Source organism: Branchiostoma lanceolatum, chromosome 3 (genome assembly GCF_035083965.1).
Source record: "Branchiostoma lanceolatum isolate klBraLanc5 chromosome 3, klBraLanc5.hap2, whole genome shotgun sequence".
NCBI classification, from domain to species: Eukaryota; Metazoa; Chordata; class Leptocardii; order Amphioxiformes; family Branchiostomatidae; genus Branchiostoma; species Branchiostoma lanceolatum.
The window spans coordinates 21,687,543-21,715,130 of record NC_089724.1 but is presented as its reverse complement, the minus strand read 5'-3'; the positions used below and the strand labels follow the sequence as shown (position 1 = coordinate 21,715,130).

The following is a 27,588-nucleotide window of genomic DNA, read 5'->3' as shown; positions in this document are numbered from 1 at the left end:
GTCAAAGGAACTGTCCATGCCATATGACCCCGTATAACACCCAGGGCGGGTCATTAACCCTATATCATATTGTTATTGACCCATTAATGAATATGTTTACCTTCCGCTGTGATATGTAAGAATTAATATACTCAATATGTTACCATGACAGCAGATGCATGGAATTTTACATGTAACCTTTATTTCTTCATGTTTGCCATGATAAACATACATGTAGAGGGCCCACAGGGAATATAATTATAATAGTTCTTTAAAGCATGCTGTTGATGTAAAGTTATCGAAATACACTAAATGTTATAATAATAACACAAAGTAGTGTCAGAAAAGATATTTAACAACTTTTGATTTTACATGGCAGTTCTCTTTCTCATGTCAATTGTGAAATTGTGATGGCAACAAAATGTTTTTGGTTTACAAATGTATGATTGTGTCCTTCTTTCCCTTAGCGCGGGGACTTACTCTTAGATTTACAATAGAACTGTGTTGTAAGTTGTATTTGTTATAATCCAAATGTTTGATTGTTTGATTAAATATTTCATTTTTCATGCTGTACAAGTGGCGGTGAGGATATGAGTTGAATATAACTTGAGTCTGATGCCACTTGAGTCTTGACCTGTTTTTTGTGTTTGATGTCTTGTGAATAAAAAAAACACTTAGCAGTTCATACATTATCATTGATAAGTATTGAATATCTTTTCTACCACATTTGCTGTATTGTGTAAGTTAACAACACAATGAGAAGTGACATGTAAGCAAAATTATTTTCAGGCAGATGAAGGGACAATTATTGAAGAATGAAACATTTTAGTCACAGATCATCATCATCATCATATCGGGCGGCTTGCCCGGACTAAGGCTGCTCTCTCCCTCCAGGCGTCACGGTCCGCCATTAGTTGGTCTATATAGTCACAGATACTACTTAGTAATATGTACATCTATGCGTATTACATTGACTAGGCTTAGTATTATCCTTGAGTTTGCACTTTGTTTCTTTATGTATGTACATGTAAGAAATGCAACTTATTCATTTCTCTCCAAATCAAAAAGAATTGCTATTACTATAGGCTCTTTAGCAAACTTACTTTCCTTAGTATAAAGTGGATTGTAAAATGGAATCCCAGAGAATCGTAAAAACAATCCAACATGGATCATACTCATGCCAGCTGATACATGGTTGTACATACAATATATGACAGTATGATTGTCTGTTTAGAGTAATGTAAGGTTATGTACAATGAGTCAGTTTATTCATATGAGGGCAGACGAGTAACTCGTTTGGCAATAATGAGTAAAAATCTGACCTTTACACGGCAGACACTGGTTAAGGTATCTTAAGAGAGACTAGCAGCAGAGAAATGACAGTGCAAACCAAGAAGTATCATGATTCTTTACCTCGTCAACCTCCTAGATATCTGTACATTGAAAATCTTTAATAGACTTACTAGTATTCTTTTTTACTTTCCATTGATAAAATTATCATAATAATAATAATTATTTTTATAGATTATCAAGTTCAAGTTCACTTTACAACGATCTGTTGTTCATCCCTATTGATTAGATGAACTATGCATTGATGATAGCAAGTGCAAACTAATAGCTATAAGCTGTCACCCTTTACTATGTCTTAACTTAAAGCTAGATCTTACTACATGTATGTATGTATAGTTTTACACATGAAATATTACCACGAACCCACAATTCAGGTCTTTGAGAAATGCTGTAAAAATGAGGCTCTACTGGGGTACTCCAGAGCATTATTGGTATGATTGAAAGTTTCCCTGTAAACCTCGGGATCGCCCCACAGGCTCACTTGATACCTGCCTGACCTGTCCCCATCTTGGTGCTTCCTTGTGTTCTGGGAGGTCCTCTGCCTCTTTGTGACACGTTGGTGCAGGAACGCCATCATCCTCAACTTCTGCGCCTCGGTGTTCTTGCTGGCGTCGGCATATGTGTCCATCAGGATGGCCATGAACATGGTCAGCAGGAAAAACTGCATGGTCACCTACAATTGATGAGACACACATTGTTAGCACTCAACTCAGTACTTGTAAGACAAAGAAAGAGAAACAGACACACGACATAGTCATCATCAGCGAAATTAGGTCTTGAAGACAGAAGTGCATGCAATGGAAAGTTTACATTCAATATGCTTGGACATATTAGATGAATGACTGTCACATCAGTGAAATGTTCCACTTTTCATTCATTCATACAATCATTCAAATCATTCATTCATTTACATGTACTAGCATAATATCTATCATTGTTGGTAACTGAGCCCAACAGACAAAGGAATGACATTGTACAGACATGATAAAAAATCAGTTGCCGTACTTGTAGCAGGAAGAAGAAAATGGGTCCATAAATCCACGACACTTCTGTCAGTTCTGCTGTGTCGAAACTGCCGATCGTCATGAGGCAGATGGAGGCCAGACTGCTGCCGATGCTGCTGTACGTCTTCAGGTTAGCCCCAAACAACAGGCTGCCCAGCTGGAGAATACACGTGGAACAAGAAATCAAAGAGACATACCTCCTTGAAATCCTTTAATTTCTAAAATTTCATGTTTTATCCATTATTGTGAATTTCTCTCCAATTCTGTCCTAAAGGCTTGCATTGTTCTGCCTAATAGATGCAACTTAAGACCCCGGGCCAAGCCAACATTCCCATCTTGCCAATCTCAGGATACACTATCTTTTACTGCACATACATGTACTATACCCCTACAATATTCAAATAACTGCAGACACACACCAAGACAAGGTAGGGCCAATTTCTTGAGAAAGGCTGATGGAAATACAGATTATCTCATTTCTCTTTGTCTTGAGATGAAGTAAAAAATGTACTGAGATACAAAAAAAAGGTAAGCTGTGCCTAAATCACTAAGTGTGAAAAACCAACAATGGACAACAACCAAAAGGAACTACCTGTCGAGTGAGTGCATTGATGAAGGTTAGTAACTGTCTTTTGGCATACCTGAGTGTAAGCCAACATGATGACAGCCACCACCATCATGAAGCCAGCCAGTGGTTTGAAGGATGTGCTGATGGTTGCAAACAGAACCTGCACCACCTGGGTGTTAACAATACAGGACTGGTTGAAGTACTGAGACAAGAAAAAGTACTCTGACAGCACAATGCACAAATCTACAATACACAATTACTGTAATTCTTGATTTGTTAACTGTAACTTAATCTTAGCTAATTTAACGGTCACTAGTCAACAGCTAAAATTTCATCATCGCTAATATTTGACCACTAATATTTGAGACAGTAATGTTTGTACCCACCGTTAAAATTAAGTGCCATGACCTACTCAATTTTCCCCCAACCGTTATATTTTCCTGCCCCTATATCAAAGTGATTTACAGTAGTTGACATCTTAAGGTTCCTTGAAATACTGCCTGTACAAACATGTTTGCTTTATAGATGTCCTACTGAGTAGAAATGCCTTACAGAAAGTTGCACAACCATAGTGATGATTTGCTGTCACCTTGTTGAACCTGAGCAGACGAACCAGCTTCAGGGTGACACAGCAGATCAGCGCAGCCTTCACGTAGGTGTACACCTCCGCCCAGCCGGCCGCACGCCGGTACACCGAGAACTGGGCGTGGCCGCCGGGCTCGCTGACCTGGTCGATCACCGACTGGGTCTGGAAGTACACGCCCAGCGTGGAGAATCCTGCCAGGATGACGAGCAGCTCCACCCAGTTCCACACCTCCTGCAGGTACTCGACTGGACTCGCTACCAGCTGCTTTCCTGGGGATGGGGTTGGAGACATTTGTGGAGGAAAGATGAGTTGTCAATTTAGTGAGCATAAAACATTAAAGTAACTGAATTGTGTAAAAACAGCCACAGGGACAATGTTTCCCACCAGATTTTTATCTATTTTATGATATTGCACAAGACATCTTGGTGTCACTTGACAGCATTCTTTTGAGGGTCCTTGGCCTTTAATACCTTTAATGAATAAGTCATTTTTGTGGACATACCTTCTCTGAACACGAAGATGAAGAGGAACAGCACCATGACTCCCTTCAGAGCCAGTAAGAGGATTTGGGAGGTCTGGAAGAGGCGGAGTGTGGAGATCACAGCCGAGGGGAAGGCGTTCCCGTAGTAGGTAAACTCCACTAAGAACGTCACCACGGAGAAAAGGTTGGCATCAGGGTTGTACAGGAGCACTTCCACCTGGATGGAATCAGAGGAACCATTTAATTTTAGTACTTTTGAAACAATCCTCTTAAGAGGGAAATTTCACTTGAGTGTCTTCTTTTATCTTTTGCTATTTTCTTCATGCCATTCATAGAGACTTTTTGTCTTCCAAATGTTAGGCTACGCATCCTGTTTCATTGTAGGAAATGCCTGAATTCTTTCATCACAAAATGTAAAAGTACACACTTGGTCACAAACATCATGATCACATGCACACCAATAAATGGAACCATATCAAAATTACAATAAGTAAGTTTGATATCAACACAAGAGCTTGCAGACAAGGAGACAAAAAGGATTAGCATGAGACAGTATACCATAACTGCCCGTGTGTTCTCATCCAGCCAGCCCCCATCCTGCAGCAGCTCCTCTTGGGTCTTGTTAGAGAAGCGGACAGACGGATCCAAACTTGTGCTGTAGCCTCCTCCAATGTAACTACCATGCTCACCAAATGTTGGAAACCCTGATGTAACACAGTTGTGAGAAACAATGTAGGCAAGTGGCAAAATATGCAATGGGCATGTATGCATTTAGCCTCCTAATACATGTTTTTATCATATGATATTAGACTGTAATGTGTGAAGTCTTCACATTGCTCACCATGAATCTTGCTTAACAGTAACAATGCTTTCCTGTTCAGGGTAACACATTTATGACGATAGGTTCAAACTTTCTTTCTGTTTTTGCATTACTTATCATCAATAAGCAGTCCTGACGTCATTATTCCTTCTACATGTACATTGTTACAGTGGTGTATTATGATAATCATAACAATGAAATTAATCATTTTACTGCTAATGTGTGCTACAACAAAGAAATGGAAAACACCAGATTTCCGAGTGACTAACAAGACTTCTTATTGCAATTGTCCCAGACTCACCATCAGTGAGAGATGCGAAGGTGTAAACCCATGGCTTGAGCATCTCCTCACTGTCAGTGTTGTTTGAGATGCTGCTATTTTGCCACCCAGCGCTGTAATTGGCTGTATCCATGTCTGTCAGGGAGAAGCTCAGCGCACAACGTGTGCCGTACAGCTGCATCTGCTCAGGGACATCACATGGCAGTCCTGGGGACATAGCGGAATTCATTTTTGATAGGCATCAATACACTGGATTCTTAAAGGCAATTTATGTCTATGGCTGGACTGCCAGATTCATATAATGTATTCTACAGTACTACATGTAACTATGTGAATATCTATCTGTAAATACAACATATATTGATTATTAGACGTAGTGTAATTTATAAATTCATGAGACATTAATAAAAATAATAACATTACTCTCACAATGGTGTGAATTGTGGACTAGACTAAGTGCAGTCTAAAATGATTGACAGCGGGTTACTTTTATGCAACAGAATGCACAACTTTTAATAATAACAACTTCAGGAAAGGAATATTCTACAAGGAAGAACTACAACGATGTATATCCGAACATTTCTTACCAGGCTCCAGCCTGACCTGGCGTATGGCAGCTGTGCCCACTAACCAGGACTTGCCATTCCCCATGATCACCCTGGCAGGGTTCACCATGTCATTGTACGAGGAGTTGTGATACAACGTTGGGATGAGTCCAGCCTGCAGCCATGTCCAGAACGACTCTACATCTGCAACCTACACAGACATTTGGAGGTTGGTTAGTGCATTTCTATGTGAGTAATATTCATATATTGTATTGAATAAACAAATATATGAATGTGATTGTATACGTTTTTCAATTTCCTTTGTTAAGAAAAAAATCATCTATGATGAAAACTGATTCCAACAACAGTAAATTTTCTTACCTCTTCAAATGTAAGTTCCTCTGTCTCATGAAGAAGCACATTTTTGACCGACTCGTTCATGTAAAAAGCCATCGGATCTTTTTCATTGTAGGAAATCATCATCACCACGGACACGAAGATCACAAACAGCCATACCTACAATAAATCATAGATTAGTGCTTTTTGAAAGTTATATTTTAATAGAGTATTTACTTTTACTTAACCTATACATTTATCACAATATTAATGTCAAATCTAACAGTTTCAAGGCTATTATTCAAAGTCGTACACAACAAGTCCTAGTTCCAATAAAGAGACAATTCAGCTTATCAATCCTTATCACTCCAGGCTTTGATAGCATAACCATTATGGTTTGTTGCCACTGTGCTATTTCAGGCTGTTTGTTTGTTTGTTTATACAGATTTTCCGGAAGAAAAGCATTTTAACATCTATCAAAGGATTTCAAGCATCAAACAATATGAATATAACAAACACAAAGTTTGATCAGCAAAATTTCCTACTAATTCTAAGGAGCACAGAGCAAAGGAAGAACAAACAGGTGAGAACCTCGATAATTGCACTGCGCCTTTTTTTATCCTCCAGTTTCTTCAACCTTGCCTCAGATAGCTCTGCTTTCTTAGGAGGCATTGTCAGTACCGGCAGCTGTGTGGAGCACAAAAAACATTAATAAAACATTGAGAGAACAGCCATTATACACTCTACTTTTGAGGAAGGAAAAATTTTACAATTATTACTCCTGACTTTATTTCATGCTGTAGAAGTGTCCCTACCCTATCTTTTCTGCTAGGCAGGTACTCTTCATTCTTGTGGAGTGGAGCGGGTTCAGGGTTTTCCTCTGTGACTGGTGACTGGAAAACACAACAAATGAAAACCCATGTAACATATCATACATCAAAGATTATCAAGCCCTGATCATAAGGAAATGTCTATCTTGCCATTTACACTATTAGTTTTATCACCTGAAACTATCCATTACAGTAATTGATTTTTACGATACATATATTGTTTGATAAACCTGACAGGTGGTCTGTTGATATTGTCCTGCATGTCCAGTCAGATATGCCAAACATGACCTGGAACAACTTTGAATATTCCTCACATTATAAGCATCTAAAAAGAAACACCTCAGACTCACAGTACATGACTTAAGGTGGTAAAAATCCCCCCATGTTCAATATGCATAATGTATTATGCAATTACTCATTCTGTAGTTACACTCCTTGTCAACATGACATGACAATTCGTAACTGTTAGTAGTATATCTTGCATTGAGATCATTTACCTTGATGAAGAGAGCAAATACCACTGCCACGACAACCAGTTTGACTGGCTGAATCACGATGAGGTCTGACAGGAAGGATGTGACAAAGGCGATGCACCAGGCTTCAGCCTTCGGCCTCCCAAACGACAAGGTGTACAGGACGGTGAAGAAGGCCGCAACAAAACTAGCTGACCACACCAGGAGCCAGCCTGTTGTGATAAATTCAAAGTGTTGGCTCATTATCCAAAACATACCTGTCCCTACAAGAGTCACAACGCAGCACTATAAGGAGAATGATCATGGATAAGCCTTAAACATGCAGGGACTTTCTGTCATGTCCTCAAAATAAGGGAGCAAATTGAACAAATTGAGTGCACTTATGATCATGACCCAGTAGAGAATGGTGGAAGAATGGCTGTGTGGAAAGGGGGTTTGTTCCATTGTTTGGTAAATTTGGCTCAAGTGACTTCCAGCTTTTCATCATCCATCTTAATATCCAACTCAAAGATTATACCGAGGAAGTGGGGAAACTCACCGATGCAAACGGCCCACCATCGCACACCACCTTCCTCTTCTTTAGGAAGAGTGTCATGTCGTTCTTTGTGGGTCTGAATACTTTTCAAACTGGATTTTGTAGATGTTTTGCCTTTAGATTTCTTTGGTGACCCTTGTCTTTTCTTGGACAGCACTGATCTTTATAAAAAGATGATAGAAGAGGCACATTTACTCCATCATCATATGTTTTCAACATATTAATATATCATACAGATGTTGGCAGAACAGTTTCACAAAGTTAACTGACATGTTGATATTTTAGAAGATGATTCTTACGATTCATTCTTTTCTTTGTCAGCAGGCAACATGCAGATTCTATTTGCACTCCAAGGAAACCACACTTTGTGTAACACAATTCCGTAAAGTGAAAATTATCCTGCTTGAAGAGAAGCTCACTTTGAGTTGAATGTAAACGTCCTCTCCAGTCCTAAGGAATATTTCAAGATGGGTTCTTGCGATGCAGTCTGGACCGATGGAGATGATGAGAATAGCATGTTCTGGTTGTCCAATGTTTTCTTGTTGTCCACAGGCCCAGCCAATGAAGCTAGCATCCAGGACTCGCTGCTCTCAGACATTGCTGCATGTTCTTCTACAGCAGCTGACAGCACAAGTTTACAGAATTTACAGAGTCTACAAGGGAGTACTTCTCTTTGCATGTTAATGTATAGCTTATCCCCTAATTAGCATCTACTAACTTAAAGTTAAACATAATTCCACCAGGGTACATAATTCCGCCACCCTGAAAAGATACATCCAAACAGATCTCCAACTCAACATCCCCCAGTGTAATGCACTTCTGTATATCTAAACTGCGTATACCTGGTAGTTCTACACTAGAGATCTCTGAAACCCACTGTTCTTCAAAGTGGCGGCTTTATGTAACCCGGCGGATTAATGTTAATGGAGGTTAGCCAATCATGTCAAAGTGGTTATTATAATAAGTACCCTTGAAATGAAACCATATGAGCTGGTACGTACCTCGATGATTGACCTTCTTGTTCTTTGTCTTTGTTGGTTTCCTCCTGGAATTCCTGAAGAAGAAGACGATGAGGATGTTGACGGGCATGATGATGGCAGCACTCTGCAAGCTGATCATCAGCTGTAAGACAGATGTAAGTATGATTGATTCTTTTCAACTGGGACATGATGAATGCAAACAATAAGCATGTATGCCACACAAAAAAGTTTCCAGTAAGTAATGTCACTTAAATTGTACACTGTAGCCTTCCAAAGACAGGAGCTGTTATCCATGCATATAAACACAAACAAAGCAAGCAAAAATCATGGGCTAAGACACCTTAAGATGTTAACGTTATCCATTAACTGAACTAATTTTCTAGAACTCGAAGACAAATGTCAAGGCTTTAAGAGCCTTTTTTAATCATCGATGTCGTACCTTAGGGAGATCAATTGGTGGATCCATTTCAACCCCTGCAATCTGGATCTTTTCTGGTGGGTCGAAGTTGTCTCCTTGGCCGAAGAACATGATGTTGGTGACCATGGTGCTGTACAGGAGCGTCAGGCAGCAGGACAGCCGCTGCACACGGGTGAAGGGACTCCGGGCTGGACGTCCTTTCACGGAGAACCACAGGTGGCTGTCGTTTACGTCTCTAAACACACCAGCAATCAGAACAGTTAGAATACGGAAGAGTAATGCAGCAGGGCGGGTACTCAAAAATGGTTGCACTACTAGACTTTTAAGTTTGGCATTGTTAAATGCACAGAACTCAATTACATGGTATCCTCTGTGAAAAGGAACCCGCCCTGGACATTTGTACAATTTGTACAGCAACACTGAGTGTTATGGTCAAACCAAAGAGGTTTTTTCTAACCTCCTTGCCTTGGTCAGACAGTTAGACAGAAATTAAGGCTATCAGATGTTGTTGTGTCTGAGGGCTGAAACAATGCAAGTAAAGCTATTCTAATCTGTCATGTCAATGTTACTTGAAATAGACTTTGTAAACACTAACTGTTACAGCTCTCTTTTATCTTATGCATTAGTATATGATTGTACATATATTGCCCTTACCTGGAGGTCTTGGAGCGGAAAAGATTAACAAATTCTGTCATCTCTTCCGGGCTGGCTACGGGGATGAGGCGTTCAATCTTTCCATCATCCTCACCAACAGCAAACCACCTGTCACAAAGTTAAGTTATGGTCACAAGCTAGCAAATACATCCTTTGTGTAATCAGAGCAGAAATATTGTGTACTGATCCAATGTAAGAGATGCATACGTATGGATGAGACCAAGCAGTACCTGGCAAACAGACTGAAAGTCCTCCATCAAGACAATTGTATAGTGTTTATGTCATACCTTTCATAGGTGGCATGAGATGTGTGTTTACATGTAATTCAGGATGTGTGTTTAAGCCAATGGTAATTGTAAGAATTTCTCAGTTAATCATGCTCAATGATATGACATGTTTACTTAACAACCAGGATGAAACTGTTACAAAAATCGTACCTGTTGCACATGAAGTAGACGATTCTGTCTGTAGCTTTCTCCTGAACCACAATCTGACTCAGGTACCTGGGAATCGCAACAGAAAATGACAAAAATGTTAGGTGGCAGTGCATTACACTTTTGGCAGTATGCTTCTCAGCTAACATTTAACACATCATCACCAAAAACATCATTATGGCACTATGTTTAATCTAAGACTTTGGTTAAATGCCAGATCCTACCATTCTGGGCTGTAGCCCGAGTTGTCGTGCCAAATATGGATAACATGGATCATCCCGATGATGTCAGGTGATGACACCAGGAAGGAGTCAACGCTGCCCTCTTCAAAAAGTGGACGGTTCTCGTCTTGCAACGCAATTGGTCCAGACCGCCCGTAGTCTCCAAATAGATTAATCCACACCTACAAATGACACTAAAAATACTTAGTACACAGTGAACATGTGAGCAATTCTAATACCCATATACAAAGGGAGTAATGTGTGTTTAGATTATAAGAAAGAAACAAAGTCTGACCGAAGCAGTTGTCCCAGCATCACCATTAAATCCAGTGTACAGGGTGACGACATATTGACACCAGGGGTCAGGGTTCAGGGTGTGACCCTGCGGTGGAGCAACACCGACCTGCAGGAACGGAATAGACAAAACATTTTTTCTTTCATTTTGGAACTCTTTCTCATTTCATGCCTTGCTACTTCTAATTCTCAAATGCCTTTTGAAAAACTCTCTTAAAATGGTCATCACTGCATACATACAAAGTGGAGCAATCTTGTTATGACCAAATCAGTGACGCTAATCATTAAATAAAAATCTGATGTTTTAATTGGAATTTTTGATGCATAGTGTTTAGCAGTTGAATCACATAGCAGGGGGACTGCATTCTGTGCCCTGAGGCACAATTAAGTGTGTAACGTTACATGTTTAAAAGAACTCAAACACGTTCTTATCATTTGTAATATGTCAGTTTTTGGTACATGACTCAAAATTCTATAATTATACCTTAGTCAGATCTCGTCTGTCTGCCTTTCTGGCCCAAAGGACTGCCAGGAGATACAACAGGAAAACCACCAGAACCAGGATCAATCCAATGGGGTTCTATATGTAAGACATATGGAAATTACTTTAGCTGAACCTTGCAACGTTACAATGAAGGCTAAGTACAAGCAAAAAATGAACAAAATTAACATAACCTAAAGGGTCTATTTAGTCGTTTACAAAAGGTGATTACAAATTCAAATTAAATGACTCAGAGACAAACCAACGGCAATGCCAACTATAAACTATGATGGTGATTCCTCAGTTTGTTTTAACAAAGAGAAAGTCAGATATATGATTTAAAATAACGCACCTGTAGTATATCCTTGGTAAACACTTCAGCAAAGTTGATGGGGTTTGGAGCCACCATACCTGTAAACTTGGTGAGGTGGTTGCAGCGACAGTGCATGTGGGTAGAGTTGGACAGGGGTCCAGGCTGGAGGTACAAGTAACAATTCACTGTAAGTTTTTTAATAATTAAAGTTAATAAAAAGCTGCTTGTCAGTTTACATGGCTGAACAGATAAAGCTCAGTACCATTATATCAACAGTTACTGCAATGCTACACATAATGGTAAGGTGCACTGTCAAGTGATTAAAGGTATCAGATTGGTAAAGAAAACCTACCCTGCACCCATCATCATGCCAGAGATGGTCTTCCTCGTTCCCCCACTCATCACCAAAGTACACACACAAGGTCTCCATCACAGACACAGAGAAGTTAAGGTGTGTGGCAGCATCTTCTCCATCCTCAAACTGGATTCCTGTAAGTAAATGAATAAAATTCATTGGAACATTCAAATCAAGAGTTTCATAACTGAAAGTTTGAACCTCCAAGATGGCATAGTCCCCAGTCTTATGATTAACCTTGTCATTCCTATATATGGCCTCCGTCGGTCAGTATTGACCATGGTAAAATCCTAATTCACAACCTAATTCCTATGGTGTTAAGTAAAACCAAAGACATTATATCTAAAAATGGCATCGGTAAAACATGCTTGTAATCTGCAGTTCAATAGAAAGCTCCTAGGATTGTCTGATCTTGCGATTGCGAAGAATCTTTAATTAATGATCTTGCAAGCAAGTAAAGAATTTTAAAAAAAGGCAGCACATAGCAGAAACTTAGTAATACCTAGAAAGAACAGAGTCTTGTTGACCACATCATCTTCCGTTATGTCGATGTCTGGCGGCTCCAAAAGCCAGCCATAGGGACTGGCTGTTACCGTGTCATTTCCTGCAGGGATGGTGAACAGGTCTGCCTGCGGAGTCGGCAGTGTGACGGTCCAGTTGTACACCTCGGGGGTGGGCGGGGCGTCCTTCCGGAGGAAGAGGTTGACCACTGGCGGGGGATCGGTGTAGTTGTGTCTGATGTTGATGTGAAGAGAGCTGCCACTGTACCTCACCAAGAAAGGCACTACCTGTGTTCACAATTGACTGTGTCAGACTAGATGTATGTAATGGCTGTCTAATGCAACAAGTGAATTGCATTTTAATTAGTATCTTTCTAATCACTCACTCAATAGCTGTGCTAACAGTTATAAAGGCTAACATGTAAATGAGATATGTAGTATTTAGACATTACCGTTACATTGCCAATGTATGCTGAACCAATGTTCCACCCCAGCATGATATTGTCAGTGTTGTTATCACGTCGTCTAATGATGAGGTCAATAGGTGTCCCCAGGCCAGTCACATGGTTGGTCGCTTCACCAATCTTGGAACTCAGACCCACTACTTCACCCTTCACCAGTTCAGAGTTGTTGGAGTACTCAAACGGATTGAATCCAGCATGTATAACCTAACGGGTAAAGTTGCCAAAAATGGTTAAATGGACATTGAAACAGTCCATTTCCCTACATGTATGAAAACTAGTAAGCTACATCCCCTACCAGTACCATGGAGGGGAAATCATTAGTTGTAAGTTTTGATAATTATAGTAGGATTGGTCAGTCGACCAATCGTAGGGAATTACGCTGAGGAAGCGACCTCTGACCTCCGCTCGTGCCATCTTCATATTTGCGGCATCCTCCGTTCTGAACGGATGGGCTCGCCTCCCGCTCAACGTTCCGTCGGAAGCTTTTCCCCTCTCGAGCTTTCATGAAGCATTTCAACCTACCGTGCGGCGCTCCCCAACTCCCGAGGCACACGACTCTGCCAAGAAACTTGCGGGTTGCCGTCCTCGTTGGGCCCGACGCCGACCAGACAGCAGGGCCGCGGTGTGCAACTACCACAGCAGCGTGCATGGGCCGCCAGTAACGTTGCCCACCTAGATTCGCAGTTCTAAGCGAGAGGCTCCACCCGTCCCTGAGTCTCTACACTGTTCGTAATCTTTGGCGACGTCCTGCAGCGAGTTTTCTTCACCAGCCTGGGGCTGCACATCCTTTCCTGCCTGCCCATAACGTCCACACAGACAGTCCACAGCGACCGTCATACCATGGAGGGGAAATCATTAGTTGTAAGTTTTGATAATTCAAGGCTTGCACAGGAACTATGCCTACTCACGCTCACACCGGTCACTGCAGAATCTCCACTACACCCGTCCGTCAGGTCAGCTACACTAGGAGCCCCGATGATGATGGGGGTGTTGTCTCCTGAACGAAATGCACTGGAGAGAAAAAGTCCTGTTTTCAGAGTCAAAGTCATTTAACCTCAGTCTCCTGTCATGGCTCCAGGCATGGGTTTTAAAAAAGTTTTTCCCTAAATCCTTTGAAAAAGTCTCGATAGAGATACAAAAAAATGCAGTTTTGTTTTGGTTGATGTTGTGTCTTAAAGAAAGGCAATGAGATAGAATTTAACATAAGGTAGGAAGTTAACTAAACCTGTTGGAGGCATCCCCACACTCTTCTCTTTGTATCCGGAGTTCTAGCTGTTGTATAGCGATCATAGCCGGCGGCCAGGGAGGGCCGGTAATGTTAGGAGCAGTCATCATGAAGTTCAGGTAGATGTCATCCATCACGTTAATGGTACCAAACGCTGACTTTGCCACATCTTTGTTCTATATAGATGTAGGTAGAACATGACATTTGGAAAACCAAATGAAATAAGAAACACATAGAAATACATTTAAGAAAGACGTTTTGACACAATAAGAAATTGGCATGTTTACAAAATCTTGAATCATAGAACCATTGTCCCATCAGATTCTAAAGGGACCTGTCCATTGCATCAGTTCTTCAGATCTCATTTTCTCTTTTTGAGAGGTATGGTGGGTTCTTAGGTATGTTTAAGGAGTGTCTTTCTTAAACATCCAATCTCTTTCAAAAAGCTACATCCCCTACCAGTACCATACCTAGCATGCTGCAAGGTGAATCATACATGGATTTGGAACAGAATCAATGGAGACATTGCTCAGTGAGTTGAATACAATCATGATGCTTACTGCCTGAAGTCTCTCAGAAACCACAAGTCCCAAGCTGTGATCTTCTGCAGCCGCCCTTGAAGCTGCTTTCAAGGCTCCACCCGATGCTTACAGAGGTAAAAAGATGAACAGCAAGGTTAAGTGTGAAACATCTAGTACAAATATTGCAATAAACACATTTTACATTGCTCAGATTTCCACATCCATGTACATTGTACAGTCTTGGTATACTGCATTAAATCATACTGCATTTGAAACATTCAAAACTCAGACACATGAAACATAACAATCTGTGGTCCCCCCTGATGGCACCAAGCACTTGTCCTGCTCTATAAGAGTGACATACCAAGAAATGCAGCTGCACATCCTGTGTTGACCTCAGTAACTGTTGTCAGCCCTGCAGCCACCTGGTCCTTGAAGTCGGTCAACACAGAAAGTGTCTTGTTTGCTGCTGTCACCTACATCACATAGGGTGAACCCCTAGTATTATGATATACATTCCTTCATGGAGGGACACGTATCTTCTGTACTTGCAACTGGCAAGTCAAAGCTAAGTCGAAAAAAGTGATTACTTTAAACCTCTGCACACAGTATCCCTACTAATGTCACGTACTATGGTGTGTTTTAAATGTGTTGTTCTATAACTAACGTGCAACACAACATCCCTTCAAAAGGACTTCAAGCCTCACCAGCAGCATGCATACTGTTTCCCACTGTATTACTACTTTTTGAATATGTGTGAATGGCATTCAGTGCTGCTACAATGTAACATGTAGCAATCACAAGGCAGTCATGTTGTAAACCACCGTTCCAACAGGTATCTAGCACAAATGTTCCAACAAAGGTTCTAGAATTATGCAGTTAGTTGATAGAAAAATTTAATTTCCACTAATATGTGGCTGTGTCCCATGTCTTCTTTCATTTAAGGTTAGTTAGGTAATAAGGTATCTAATTCATTCTCTACTTTATTCTTTATTTTTAGTAGTGGGAAAAGTACATGTATGGTAGATGAATCAGCTTATCAAATCATGCAGAGTCCGATTACTCACTGCGGCTGCGGGTGTGAGCAGGTCTGGATCACCTGCTGCAGCTGACAGCGCCGCGAGAACTGCCTTCTGAGCGCCAAGGTCGTTGCTGGTGTCAATCTCATCCAAACGATCGAGCACAGTCGCAATCAGCTGGAAAATAGGCAGAAGACTATCACGTGTAAGAAACACACCAAATAGTATAAAAACAGACTGGTTCTATTTGTTTATGAGATATGACTTTGGTTTAACAATATGTCACCTAAAAACTCTGAAAATCTAAATCCAAGCATTATCATGTACCTTCTAAGTATTCAATGTCAAGTTTCACAGTAACTATTATTTTCTAATACATTGATTCCATTGATCATACATATACATGTACACGTATACGTACAGCTTGTTTTTCTTTTCGCTTTCTGGACTGGCACACGGTCATTCCTGGTTGGTAATTTTGTCTACAAGTTTATTTTGTCATTTCCCACATCAAGCCTAGTCTAGACATTCAAAACATACCCCTAGTGCTGGGTCCTTGTCTGTCTTCGCAAGCTCTGGTCCCACCCCAGCAACGGCCCCTGCCAGTGCAGCTGCGCCAACTTTGTCCCTTTTATTCAGCTTTTTTCGAAAAACACTGTCCGGTCCATTGAGAAGCGGCGGCAGCCAAACAGAGGTTGGAGAATTAAGTGGATTGACCTAAAATTGGATATTTCAAAAGTATTAAATTTAGTAGAGAAATACATGTAGCTCTTCTGTAGCCATTGATTACAAGCTGCATGAAGCAGCCGCATACGTGTAATATATGTTACTGTGATGCTGATTGTGGAGCCAGATCTGTGTACAACAATGGCAAACACTTCGGGAAGTCCAGATGCCTTAGTTTGTTACTGTTGCTTTTTTGCAATTTCCTCAACACTAGAACACCATATTAAGAAGTTTCTAAAACTCTAAGACTTGCTCCTAAAACTGGTATCAATCCTTAAATCAGAGTTGACCATGTTTCTTCACTATTCCTAAACAGCTATGCTATTCTCAAATTTTCGTCAAAATTTAAATTAAGCATACAATGATGTGTATTTTTATCTGTACTCAACCCACACAATTAGCTGTGCTGCTCATCCAAGAATTGCATGATCGATCATTACAGTTGGGTAGTTCTATAGGAGACATCATTGTGAAGCCAAATTTAGCCATGGAAGACCATCAGAGGTATTCAAAATAAAGCTGTGGAAGACCATTAGCCTATTAGCAAGGAGAAACTACATCAATCATTCTATATTGATGATACAAACCTGGTCAGAAATACCCTGGTGGTTAAAATGGAGGACAGGAAGACTTGGACAGGGAAAGTGAAAGATCTGTTCAATTGAGTGAGAGTGAGAGTGAGTAATGATACAGCAACAAAGGAGACACCACAGACCAAACGAAATTTCACCAACCATTTTTTCCTGGGGCCTTTATCAAACATATCATACATTTTGCATTAAGACACAATCATGATTCACTCTCTCAAATACGTTGATGAAGGTTAGACTCTAAGTGGATTGGATTGGGTTTTTTTCTAAATTGACAAACCACACTTGTTAAACAATTTACAGGTAGATCATTGGAGAACTAAATGTAACATTCTAACAGTGCAAGGGTACTGACCACAATCCTAAAATCCTCGCAGTAATCTATTCCATCCACGCTGGTTATCTTCACTCTGAAGTTTACCCTCCCTGGCGGCAATAGCGTGTTCAGACTGTTGTGACTCTGCAAGGAATGACACTGTTATCAGCATCTTAGTGCAGGGGATAATCTGATGTGCAATTTCAATAAATAAGAATTAAATACAACTGTGAACTGAATCATGCATGGATTGCATGGAAAGTTTCCCTCTAAATGTTTCCAAACACCTTCTATTCCTGTCGACTATCGAATACAGAATGTAGAACAACTTGCTCCATTGGAGTTCTGCTGAGGTAGCCTTCTGCAGGCCTTCCTAATCACAGGTATGGATAGTAGAATTTGGCAAACATAGGCCTGGGTCTTAAGAATTAGCTAGTTGAGTCAGTTGACAAATGTTACCCTATGGTGATCAGATTCTGCTGGCAGATACTATTCTACCTGTAATAGCTAACATAGTTATAAGTCTGGCATAGACTAAGTAAAAGGAGTCCTACCAGGCCACTGTAAGGAGATGTGAATGCTGGCGTAGCCGCGGTAGGTCTTGTTGGGAATGCAACAGCAGCCACTGGACGGCCACCTTTCCACCACTGAAACTCGTAGTTCATTGGATGGAAGTCATACGGAAATGCTGTGTGAGAAAAATACATGGCATTGTGTAGGACTGAAAATAAACATAGAAAAATAATGAAGTAAATATTGTACAATGTAAACCACCCTATTCTTTTAGAAGCTTGAATCTTAAGTTATTGTTACAGAGTACAATTAGGCCACACCAATTTAATTTCTTGGTTAACGGATTCTTTTTTTAAATTCTAGCAACAACAAAAAATCATAAAAACAGAAGGCTGGGGTGAAAACTTGCACCTGACCCTGTTCACCCCCTGAAATTGTGTGCACCAAAGTACAAACTTTCCTCTGAGATTCTCTTTTCCTGTTGATTTTCCAATCTAGAATTTTTTTTAAAAATCCCGTTAACCAAGAAATTAAAATGGTGTGGCCTTACGAAAAGTTAAATAAAATGACATCACTTAGGGTTGAGGTTTGTGAGTGAAACTTGCACTTGGAAGCTATAGCTACTGTCAGCAAGGTGTTACACATCGAGATCACACTCCCTATGTGTTGCAAACTGACCATAGTTTAAGAAAAAATTTTACTTGCTCTGAAATGCCATTATAATTACCTGTGCTAACAAGTTGCAATGACAAGCACTTATTGAAGCAAGTAGAAATGATAGGTTGAGATAGTATGACAATTTAGAGATTTTTGTGGTACCATCAAATACCATACCTGAACAAGAAATGCAGGCGGGTTGCAACGGAATTGGATTACTTGGTACTATGTGACAAGTGATAGAACCATCGCTGGGTTTGATGACAACGGAACAGCTGTACTCTGCATAGTATGTTGTTGCTACTCCTCCAACGTAAAGAGTTGCCCGAAAGGTGTAATCGCCTGCCACCTGCAAGTAACACAGATCTTTGAGACCATAATGGGCGGCTGTTTTTATACTGTAACAGTATTTGCATGTTTGCTGTTAGAATGTCTAACTTGATGAGCTGTACTTCCCAAGCCATAAAAATCAAAGGGCTGACAAATGCTGACAAGTGCACTTTATTTCTTACCAACTTTATCCAAATGTGTGACTGTGTTCCAAATTGAATTATTCACACAAAAGCCAAGATAAGCAAAATAGGGAAATATAACAGGTACAGTAATCCAACTTCTATGCTATCAATTAGATCACAGATGCAGGGAAATGCTGTTTTCAGAAGTTCCCTGCATCTATCTGAATCAACAGGTAAAACTGTGCCCTTTGCCTATGTGCAAGCACGTCTAATCCTCTCTAAATGCGTCACAACAGATGATAAACCGGATGATGGGTGTTTGACACCAGCTATATGTTCACAGGCACATATTGAGTACAGATGACACCTCATTACCACAAATGTATCAGGCGGGAAGCTGACTAAAGGTCCTGAGTCAGTTCCAGCTGCAGTCTGTGTGGCCCAGTTGATTGCAGGCGCCCCGGCCGGCAACACAGGCACGGTCCACACGATACTGCCCGCCATGGTGGTCTGTGCCTCCAGTTCTGTCCAATCCCAGGCCAGATTCCTGACAGGGTTGCAGTTGCTCCAGCAACTGTAGAGAGAACATTCTTCACATCATTCTGTCATGTCATGTGCATCATTACATGGACTCTTGATGACTAATGACTGTCCCAGATAACATCAAATCAGGGGGAAGATGGAAAGGAGTTAAGTTTTTTAATAAACAGATGAGGACTGCTACCCACTGCTGTGTCAAGGACTCCGGCAGCAGTATCATGAAATACTGGATGTTACAGTATACTAATACTACTACTAGGTGAGAAGGGCTAATAGCATGTTCCTCTACTTTGTTTTTCATAAAATAGCCCTGCTGGAATGTGCTACATGGATGTCAATCATAAAATCAAGATTATATGGCCTAATCAATGGCAGAGAAGTTGAAAGTTACAAGTGTCAGATAAAAATCATCAAAACAATTGTTACCGGATACTGAGACTGGATCCCGGCGGGCCGAGCTCTGTGATCACTGTGTACGTCCCGGGCAGACGTCCCGGGTACGACACCTGCAGGGTGTGCTGGATGATCATTCCCTCCAGACCAAACAAGCGACGAGAAGTATCTACGGACTCGAAATGATGGCAGATCTCGTCTTCAGGTGCTTCGGTCTCAGCAGTGGACCCAGAGACATCGATAACTGCTTTGGTCACTGCAAAGGAGTTGGAAAACACATTTCAACCTTGTTTTCTCGGCCAGATGCATGATATACACGAAGCAGGGCACATAAACCGCATTTCCTGGATGGCACTTTGGAGGCTATACAAACAATACTGTACATTGGATGTGAAAGTGTAGATATACTGGCAGCAAAACAATTTCATAACAAAGTAATGCATTGGCATTTTTTAATGGTTTCCATACAAAAACAACATATTACCCACTTGCTGATCAGCTGTAAATGTTACTGTTCTATTATTAACTGCTGCGTGCAGATACATGCTAAACTTCATGCACAGGAATGCTGCCAGAGTGTCATAATATGTACAGAATACATGTTGTATTAATATTCTGAAAATGATACCATTAATGTTGTTATAGTAGTAAAGTACAAACTTGTACAGTAGGCTGTATCACAAAAACGCCCATGAGGAAGGAAGTAGACGTGGTAATCTCCAGGACAAGCCTTGGCCATGATGTCAATGCTAAGGAAGCAAGGATCGCCGGTAAAGTAGCCACACATTTTCCGGCACACCTGGCCCTGAGACAGGACAGGGTGGGGCTCTACCATGTACCAGCCAAGTGTGGTACTGCACCTGAGCAGGTGGGGAAACAAGACATTACAATAATCATGTTGATGAAGGATAGACATCCAGGTAATAAGATATGTAAGACAACAGTTACTCAAGCAACTGGATGAAATTTGGAAATGGCTAGATGTTTCAGACAGCATCCACTGTCTTTCATTAGTGACTTTGACAAACTGTATAAAGGACAACGAAATTTAGACGTACTTTGCCCCTGAAAGTGGGTCCTGGTCCAGCAGACTGTTTCCAGCCGCCCCCTCCACACGATACCAGCCAGGTGTGAAAGTCAATCCATCACACTCCTGGCTCAGTCCGTTGTTCCAGTCACGCCACGAGTCCGTCAGGGAGAGGTATCCGGTGCAGGGGTCTACGAGTGCAACATGTAGCAACGTTTGAAACCAACGTTTGGGCAAGTGACATGACAAAAATGAAAAATTACTGACAGGCAAATCCAGCTCGGCAAATCACATGACATAGTACAGTCAGACACAGATAAATTCTATGATGCTTTGTCTTCAGTAACATAAGGATTGAATAGTTACAAACAGACTAATCACACAAGATCATCTCCTCCTACCACGGTGCAGTCACAAACATGATACTGGTATTCCCTGTGGTGAACATGTAGTGAAGTTTCTTACAAGCCAAACGCACAATAATCATCATCCGTTACTGTCCCAAGGTAGTTGCAAAATAGTCAATAACAAGATACTATCTTCATTCATCAAACATAAAACTGTTGCCTCATCATAAACAGTCAAACCACAAAATTCCATTACTTTGTGTCCATTGCGGTCCCTATTGTGCTAACTTGCCTGTGCTCACAGGACTCAGGGACTTTTGTGATTTAGTTTTGGAAGTGCATATCTCACGCTCCACGTATATAGGGTTCTGTAAGTCCAGCCCAGTAACGAGCATGCATTGCTAAAGTTTGCAACTTCCCCAACAGACAATCTTCAGGCAAGACAAAATGATTACTAGTAAAGTTACCGATTGTTGATTCCTGAAGTATCTCATATGTCCAAGTGTAAGTGAAGGCAGCACTGTCCACAATGGCCTCAGGGTCAAATGAATCAGTGGCTAGCATAGTGTAGTCATCTGCAGACACAACTTGCCTGGACCCCCCTCTAACAAGGCCAACCAGCGCCTGCTGCCCCACCTCCAGCCAGGTCCGCTCGATGTAGGTGTGCCTCACCCCCGAGGTCTCTGTTATCGTCATTTCTAGCTGCAAGGCAATCACACCCGTCAAAACAAACAGTGCACCTATACTATAATAGTGACATTGATTTATCTGATGCTACTTGCACCATCCAAGGGAGGGGTTCCTCCGAAGGAGCAACAACGCCCTGGAATGATGATGATGATTTGCACCATCAAGGTGCAACTGACACTGTTGATCACACATTCCGAATTAAACGAAACAGTTTATCACCCATCGCAGTGCAAGGGACTGAATCACATTAATCACAGGCAAATTTATGAATTTTATTGCAAATACGTAGGCTGATTGCAAGTGACAACAATTAATGATAGTGTGCAAGTATAAAGTGAGTGCATATACATGAAGAATAACAGTTATTACATGTATGTTGCTGTATAGACAGAAAAGTTGTAAATGTTAGACAAACAAACAAAATACTGAGAATACCAGCACCGAAATGGGAGCCATCTTACCTCTAATAAAAATTCCCCACTGTCCACTGCGTTCCCAGGAATAACAAACTCAGTTGCAGTACTGATGACGAGAACAGGCTCAACAATTAGCGCAGCTGGTACCTGTGTTTCATCAAACCTAGATTGAAGAAAAGCATATCGCTGGGTCTCATGATTACCTGTTAAGTGTCTGTGCAAGAGATGGGTCTTAAACATGTAACGTGTTACATGTATAGTGCACACATTACATGTATAGTGCACACGTTACATGTTACATGTATAGTGCACACGTTACATGTATAGTGCCTGTACTATAATTGGGTCTCACCTGTATACTGTCAGAATTGGGTGTAACTTGTACAGTGTTAGATTTAGAGTTACAAGTAGATCTAACTGGTACAGTGTCAGAAATGGGTCTCATCTAGTACACAGTACCAGAATTGAGTCCCACCTGTACCGTGAGTGTCAGAGTTGCATTTAGTCGAAAGAGTTTCTGAATTGGGTACAATCTAAAAATGTGTCAGTGGCTCTTTGTTAGACTTGAGCCTGTAGACTTGGGTCTCTCACCTGTACAGTGTCCATTGTTGAGCTATAGTTGGATCTCCGTTCGTGCAGTCGGCTGCAACATCACTGGTGAACTTGAAGCCGTACTTCATCTGAAACACTAGCCTGTCAATCTTTGGTCTTAGCCCCTCGAACAGAACGGCGTGCACTGTGCATGCACTGACTACAGCTGTGCCATCATCCACACATGAGGGCTGGGTCAGGGAGGCAGGGCAGGTAAAGCCTGGGAGGAAAGATCTCAGTGTTAGGTGTTCTCTTGGGTATCAAAATGCAGGTACAACTTAACAAGAACAGCAAAATAGGGCAGGTAGTGGTCGAGAGGAAACATCTTAGTGGTAGAGACACTTTTTAGTCACCTAAGTACCAAGGTTTTGAATATCCATTCATAAGTCTTGATTTTATATATACTTTTAGAAACCAAAAACCGACAGGTGTGACTTTGAGAAGGCACAAAACATATTCACATTCTCCTGAGGCCATGGTATCTACAACAGGCAGCACCACTGCCAAGGCAATCCCATTTATAAAAATGAAACACAACCAAAATGCAGTTTGTAATAAATCATTGTAAAATAAAGATGTCTACTAGTATAGATGGCTCTACATTTCCATCTTGGCCCACTTGTCTATAGATAGCCCCTCACACAACATTCCTTAAGTTATGTCTTATGGACAACTATGACTGCAAGAGCTGTTTAGTATCATGTAATGCTTTTAGAGAGCCTGTATCTGCATTCACATTGTGTAATTTCTAAAAAAATTCATTACTTTCTTTATTTTTTAGACATATGCATACACCGTATAACTACCCACAAAACAATCCTAAAACGTTATCCAGGTCTGCTGGTCATATCGACATATAAGAACATCCCCCCCTGCAAATAGATAAAACTGAAGTAAAAACAGAGCCTCCTTGATAGAGGTAATTAGCTGTATGGCTCTTTGTTGTCGACTCTTTGGTGTGGTAAGATCCCATGACATGAGAGCCACCACCCAATCTATCATTCTTACAATCCATCAAGCTTTCATAGTAACATGTAACACGTTGGTTAACAATGTGGCATTCGACCGCAACATAACATCACTGTTGATGGAAAATACTGGTGCTATCATAATCCCAGCATGTTGCAGCAGTGCATATGATGACACCTCTCTGATTTTTGTGACCTTTGAAGATATTAAAGCATGGAAAAGTGGTAAGGCCAGTTGTCATTCAAAACAAAGTTACTCTCACTATACAAATGTATATGGTGATAGCACTTTTCAGCATAAGGCACTTCCCAGAAGAATAACATGAAAACAGTATTAAGTGTCAAGGCTGCAAGTACCTTTAACATTCATATTTATTATCAATCAATGCATAGCCTGGATAAATTTGTCAAATAAATGTATCTTATTCTTACTGCTCGCTCTCACAAATTATGATGTTTTGATATTTTGTCTTATGAACTAGTAATTTTCTTGGCCTGCCCTATACATATAAAATAGTGTGGCATTTCTCACCTGCACAGAATGTCTCCAGTTGTAGCTGCTGGTGCTCACACACACAGGTGGTACAGGGCACACCTGCGTCAGTCCCGGTGTGACAGGTGCACGACTTGTCCGGGGAGTCATAGCAGAGGGGCACCTGCGACTGGACACTGGCCACAAGGAGGGCAACCACTACAATGTCAAACATCAAGTTAGAAAGAAGTTACCACTTTTAACTTTAGCTCAAAGATGACATTTAGCCACCATTACCAAAAAATACCCCCCCCCCCAAAAAAAAAAAACGCTGTATTTGAAGAAACGTACATGAAATGATTATATGATCATACAGCCCTTGGGGCAACAGCCAGACTTTGAGACATTTTTAGAATCTACTGTAAGTTATACTTATAGAAGATTGATCGAGAGATCATGCACAGCAGAGGTGAACCTAAATAGGTCTTAACAATTTTGTCTGGCAGGAACAACTTTGGACAGGGGCAGGGTTTTTTCTGAATCAATATTCTTTTTGGTTACATGCACTATCCCTCACATTTCATGTTCAAACATACCGGTACATGGTGTTGGGAACTACATAGACCCATTTCAGGAGAAAGACTGCACATATACAGTCACACAGTTCCTCTTGCCAGAAGCATGGAATAGGAAGGAGTATAGGGAGGAGGCTGTGAAAGACACTGAGAGTTTGATAACAAACAAAAAAATGTAATAATATAAAAGATTATGACAAAATAAAAGGATATTCACAACCTGTAGACTTTCTGAGACCTGAAAAAATGCACCCTCTTATAATTTCACTGAGTCTCCTTGACAACGTAATGTTACCTTGTAAGAATCATTTGTCTATTAATCATGTTGAAATGACATGCAGTACAAGTATAGCATGTAGATAGCAATCTAACTATATTGTTGGTACTAATTACATGTACCAAAGGAAGCCAAAAATAATACTCTGTGATTGTGATCTGAATCAACACATACAGATAGTAAATAAATGATGAACCAAGCTTTAGAAAACATAAAGTCATGCATGTAATCCTACCCAATAAAAATGTGAGGAGTTGCCCATGTTTCCTACACAGTGATGGGGTGTCACAAGAGCGTGACATCTCATGTCTCAGGTCCTCAGACACTATCAACAGAGCTTCTTAACTGCTGCTGCTAGGCTGCAAACACACATAACTTTCCAATCCAACAAACACGGATCAGCTACCTACTGTTGGCTACTGCTGAACCCATCACCAAAGAGATGATGACAGCAGACCTACGTCATGTGGCCCTTTCTGAGAGTATGGTCCATTACACCTGGGTGTGCCTGGTATTGGGATTGGAGTACGTGATAATAGAGCTGTAAACTACTAGTACTGTAGCGTAAGGAACATAAACCTATTGTTGCAGAATACATCTGTCATAACAATTGTTCCTTCAGTCAATCAACTGTTCTGATGGTGCATGTAATTTCAAAATTGGAAGACTGTACTTTCATCTTTTCTACATGCGTCAGCCCAGTGTATGCAAAATTACTTTAATTTTCTTGGAATTTTCTCACCCTAGTGAACACAACCTTGTCCATTTTGTGTGCCATACACGTTTCTGTACTGTCATTTGTGATGATATTGTAAATACAGTTCCAGACTGCTGGTCCACGATATACCTTAATGAAATCAAGGAGGTCCCCCTATAACCTCCTTGGTGAAATGCAGTCACTTGCTGGGTTTTGGGGGCACCAAATTACCTTTTGTATGTAACGTTACATGTCTAGTTGTTCTTGTGCTTTTGGACTCTGCAGAAGGCAAACATTTGGCAGATGTAGGATGACAGCTTGTTATTATGGCTTTGAAAACTAGGCCAGGTTTTATGGTATTATACCCTCCTTGATTATACCATTAGTGAACAATTAGATGACTGCATTTTCACTTTTTCCAGCCTAGCTGCAAGAGTTCTTCAGTTGATGGTGTCCTTTTGGTCAACTTTCCAGCCCAGTTCTGCATTCTTTGGATCTTCAGTAGGTCCTGATCTGGAGTGTTGTCCCATATGCACGCATTTGTGATATATGTGGCAGAAAGATGTGCAAAGTGCTGATGTTGATATAAAAGACTTGATGTGTTTCATATTGGCATATGCAGTGATCACCTCATCAGAATACAGCTTTTGCAAAAATGACGGTCAATAACTAACGTTAACGATGCAGTAGACAAGCATATTTTTCAGACATGTTTATACTGCAGTTAACCAGCTTTCAATTTCTTCCAAAATAACTTACTGCATGTACATTTACCTCCATTCATTGATGTCATGATGAACTCCTGACGAATCTGATCTTTCCACTGTCTATCACCATCGCAGTGAAATAATCAATAAACTTTTGTGTTGTGCAGTAAAAAATGCTTTGATGCAGGGAGTATTTTTTGTAATTTTTTTAATGCTCCCAAAGTCCCATAAAGCTTCCAGGTGCACAGCTGTTGGGGGGGGGGGGGGGGGGGGGGGGGGAACGTTACCACTCCTAGTCAACAAAGTTGGCACGTGGGGAGGGGGGCCATACCAATGGTTCGCTGAAAACTTCACAAAATGTGAATAAATGTAACGTTAAATATGTAAGCACAGGGAGTAACTCAGTGGCTCTAATATACGCCACACAAACTCGATGATCGTCGCTTTATGAACAACAGTATGTTAAAACACTTCTCCGACAGAGAGAAACGGACAGTTTATAGAGGGACAAAATATAAAGTAGCGGACAGCCTGATGGCCAGCCATGCGCAAACTCACCAGGCATCTGGAGTCGACTTGGGATGGATCTGGACAGTTTTCACAGAACCATGACTGTCTAGTAGTACTTTTTACGCTTTGACAAGGCTTAGCACTAAGAAAAGGGGCTGAATATAGAAGGAAGTCTACTTTTAGTACTTTATTTGCACCATCCCGCCTGGCCATGGCCTGCCCCCCAACCATCTTGGACAGATAAGTTTGGAGCGCCGCCTTGTGGACTAGTAGGAAACTGCAACATGACGGCTGCACTACGGAGAAACTTGCTCCAACTGTGCGTCAAGAGACTGCAAAACATGAAGCAAAGTTTCCAATTTGACATATTGACACATTTTGTGCTATCTCAGTATCTGATGATTATGTAAACGATGACATAATGTACAACTGGCGCGCACGGCGTCCGGTTATCT

The 27,588-nt window shown here is 40.9% G+C and overlaps 1 protein-coding gene across 1 annotated transcript; it reads right to left on the bottom strand.

Moving 5' to 3' along the window:
* Positions 1 to 131: 131 nt before the first annotated feature.
* Positions 132 to 26,830, bottom strand: LOC136431026 (polycystin-1-like protein 2). Its single transcript, XM_066422216.1, has 43 exons — positions 25,455 to 26,830; positions 24,428 to 24,586; positions 22,928 to 23,147; positions 22,382 to 22,499; positions 21,698 to 21,932; positions 20,915 to 21,074; positions 20,517 to 20,716; positions 19,890 to 20,112; positions 19,299 to 19,497; positions 18,646 to 18,817; positions 17,853 to 17,986; positions 17,338 to 17,442; positions 16,207 to 16,383; positions 15,715 to 15,843; positions 15,012 to 15,123; positions 14,687 to 14,772; positions 14,127 to 14,302; positions 13,810 to 13,912; positions 12,890 to 13,105; positions 12,440 to 12,725; positions 11,935 to 12,071; positions 11,622 to 11,744; positions 11,273 to 11,368; positions 10,790 to 10,897; positions 10,498 to 10,676; positions 10,277 to 10,342; positions 9,840 to 9,947; positions 9,207 to 9,420; positions 8,789 to 8,909; positions 8,207 to 8,408; positions 7,791 to 7,948; positions 7,277 to 7,464; positions 6,765 to 6,842; positions 6,541 to 6,636; positions 5,995 to 6,129; positions 5,656 to 5,824; positions 5,090 to 5,275; positions 4,527 to 4,672; positions 3,990 to 4,185; positions 3,491 to 3,756; positions 2,975 to 3,070; positions 2,335 to 2,490; positions 132 to 2,002 (listed from the first exon to the last, which is right to left on the bottom strand). The coding sequence occupies exons 1-43, from the start codon at positions 25,519 to 25,521 to the stop codon at positions 1,700 to 1,702; spliced, it is 6,804 nt and encodes a 2,267-aa protein (XP_066278313.1). The 5' UTR covers positions 25,522 to 26,830; the 3' UTR covers positions 132 to 1,699.
* Positions 26,831 to 27,588: the final 758 nt, after the last annotated feature.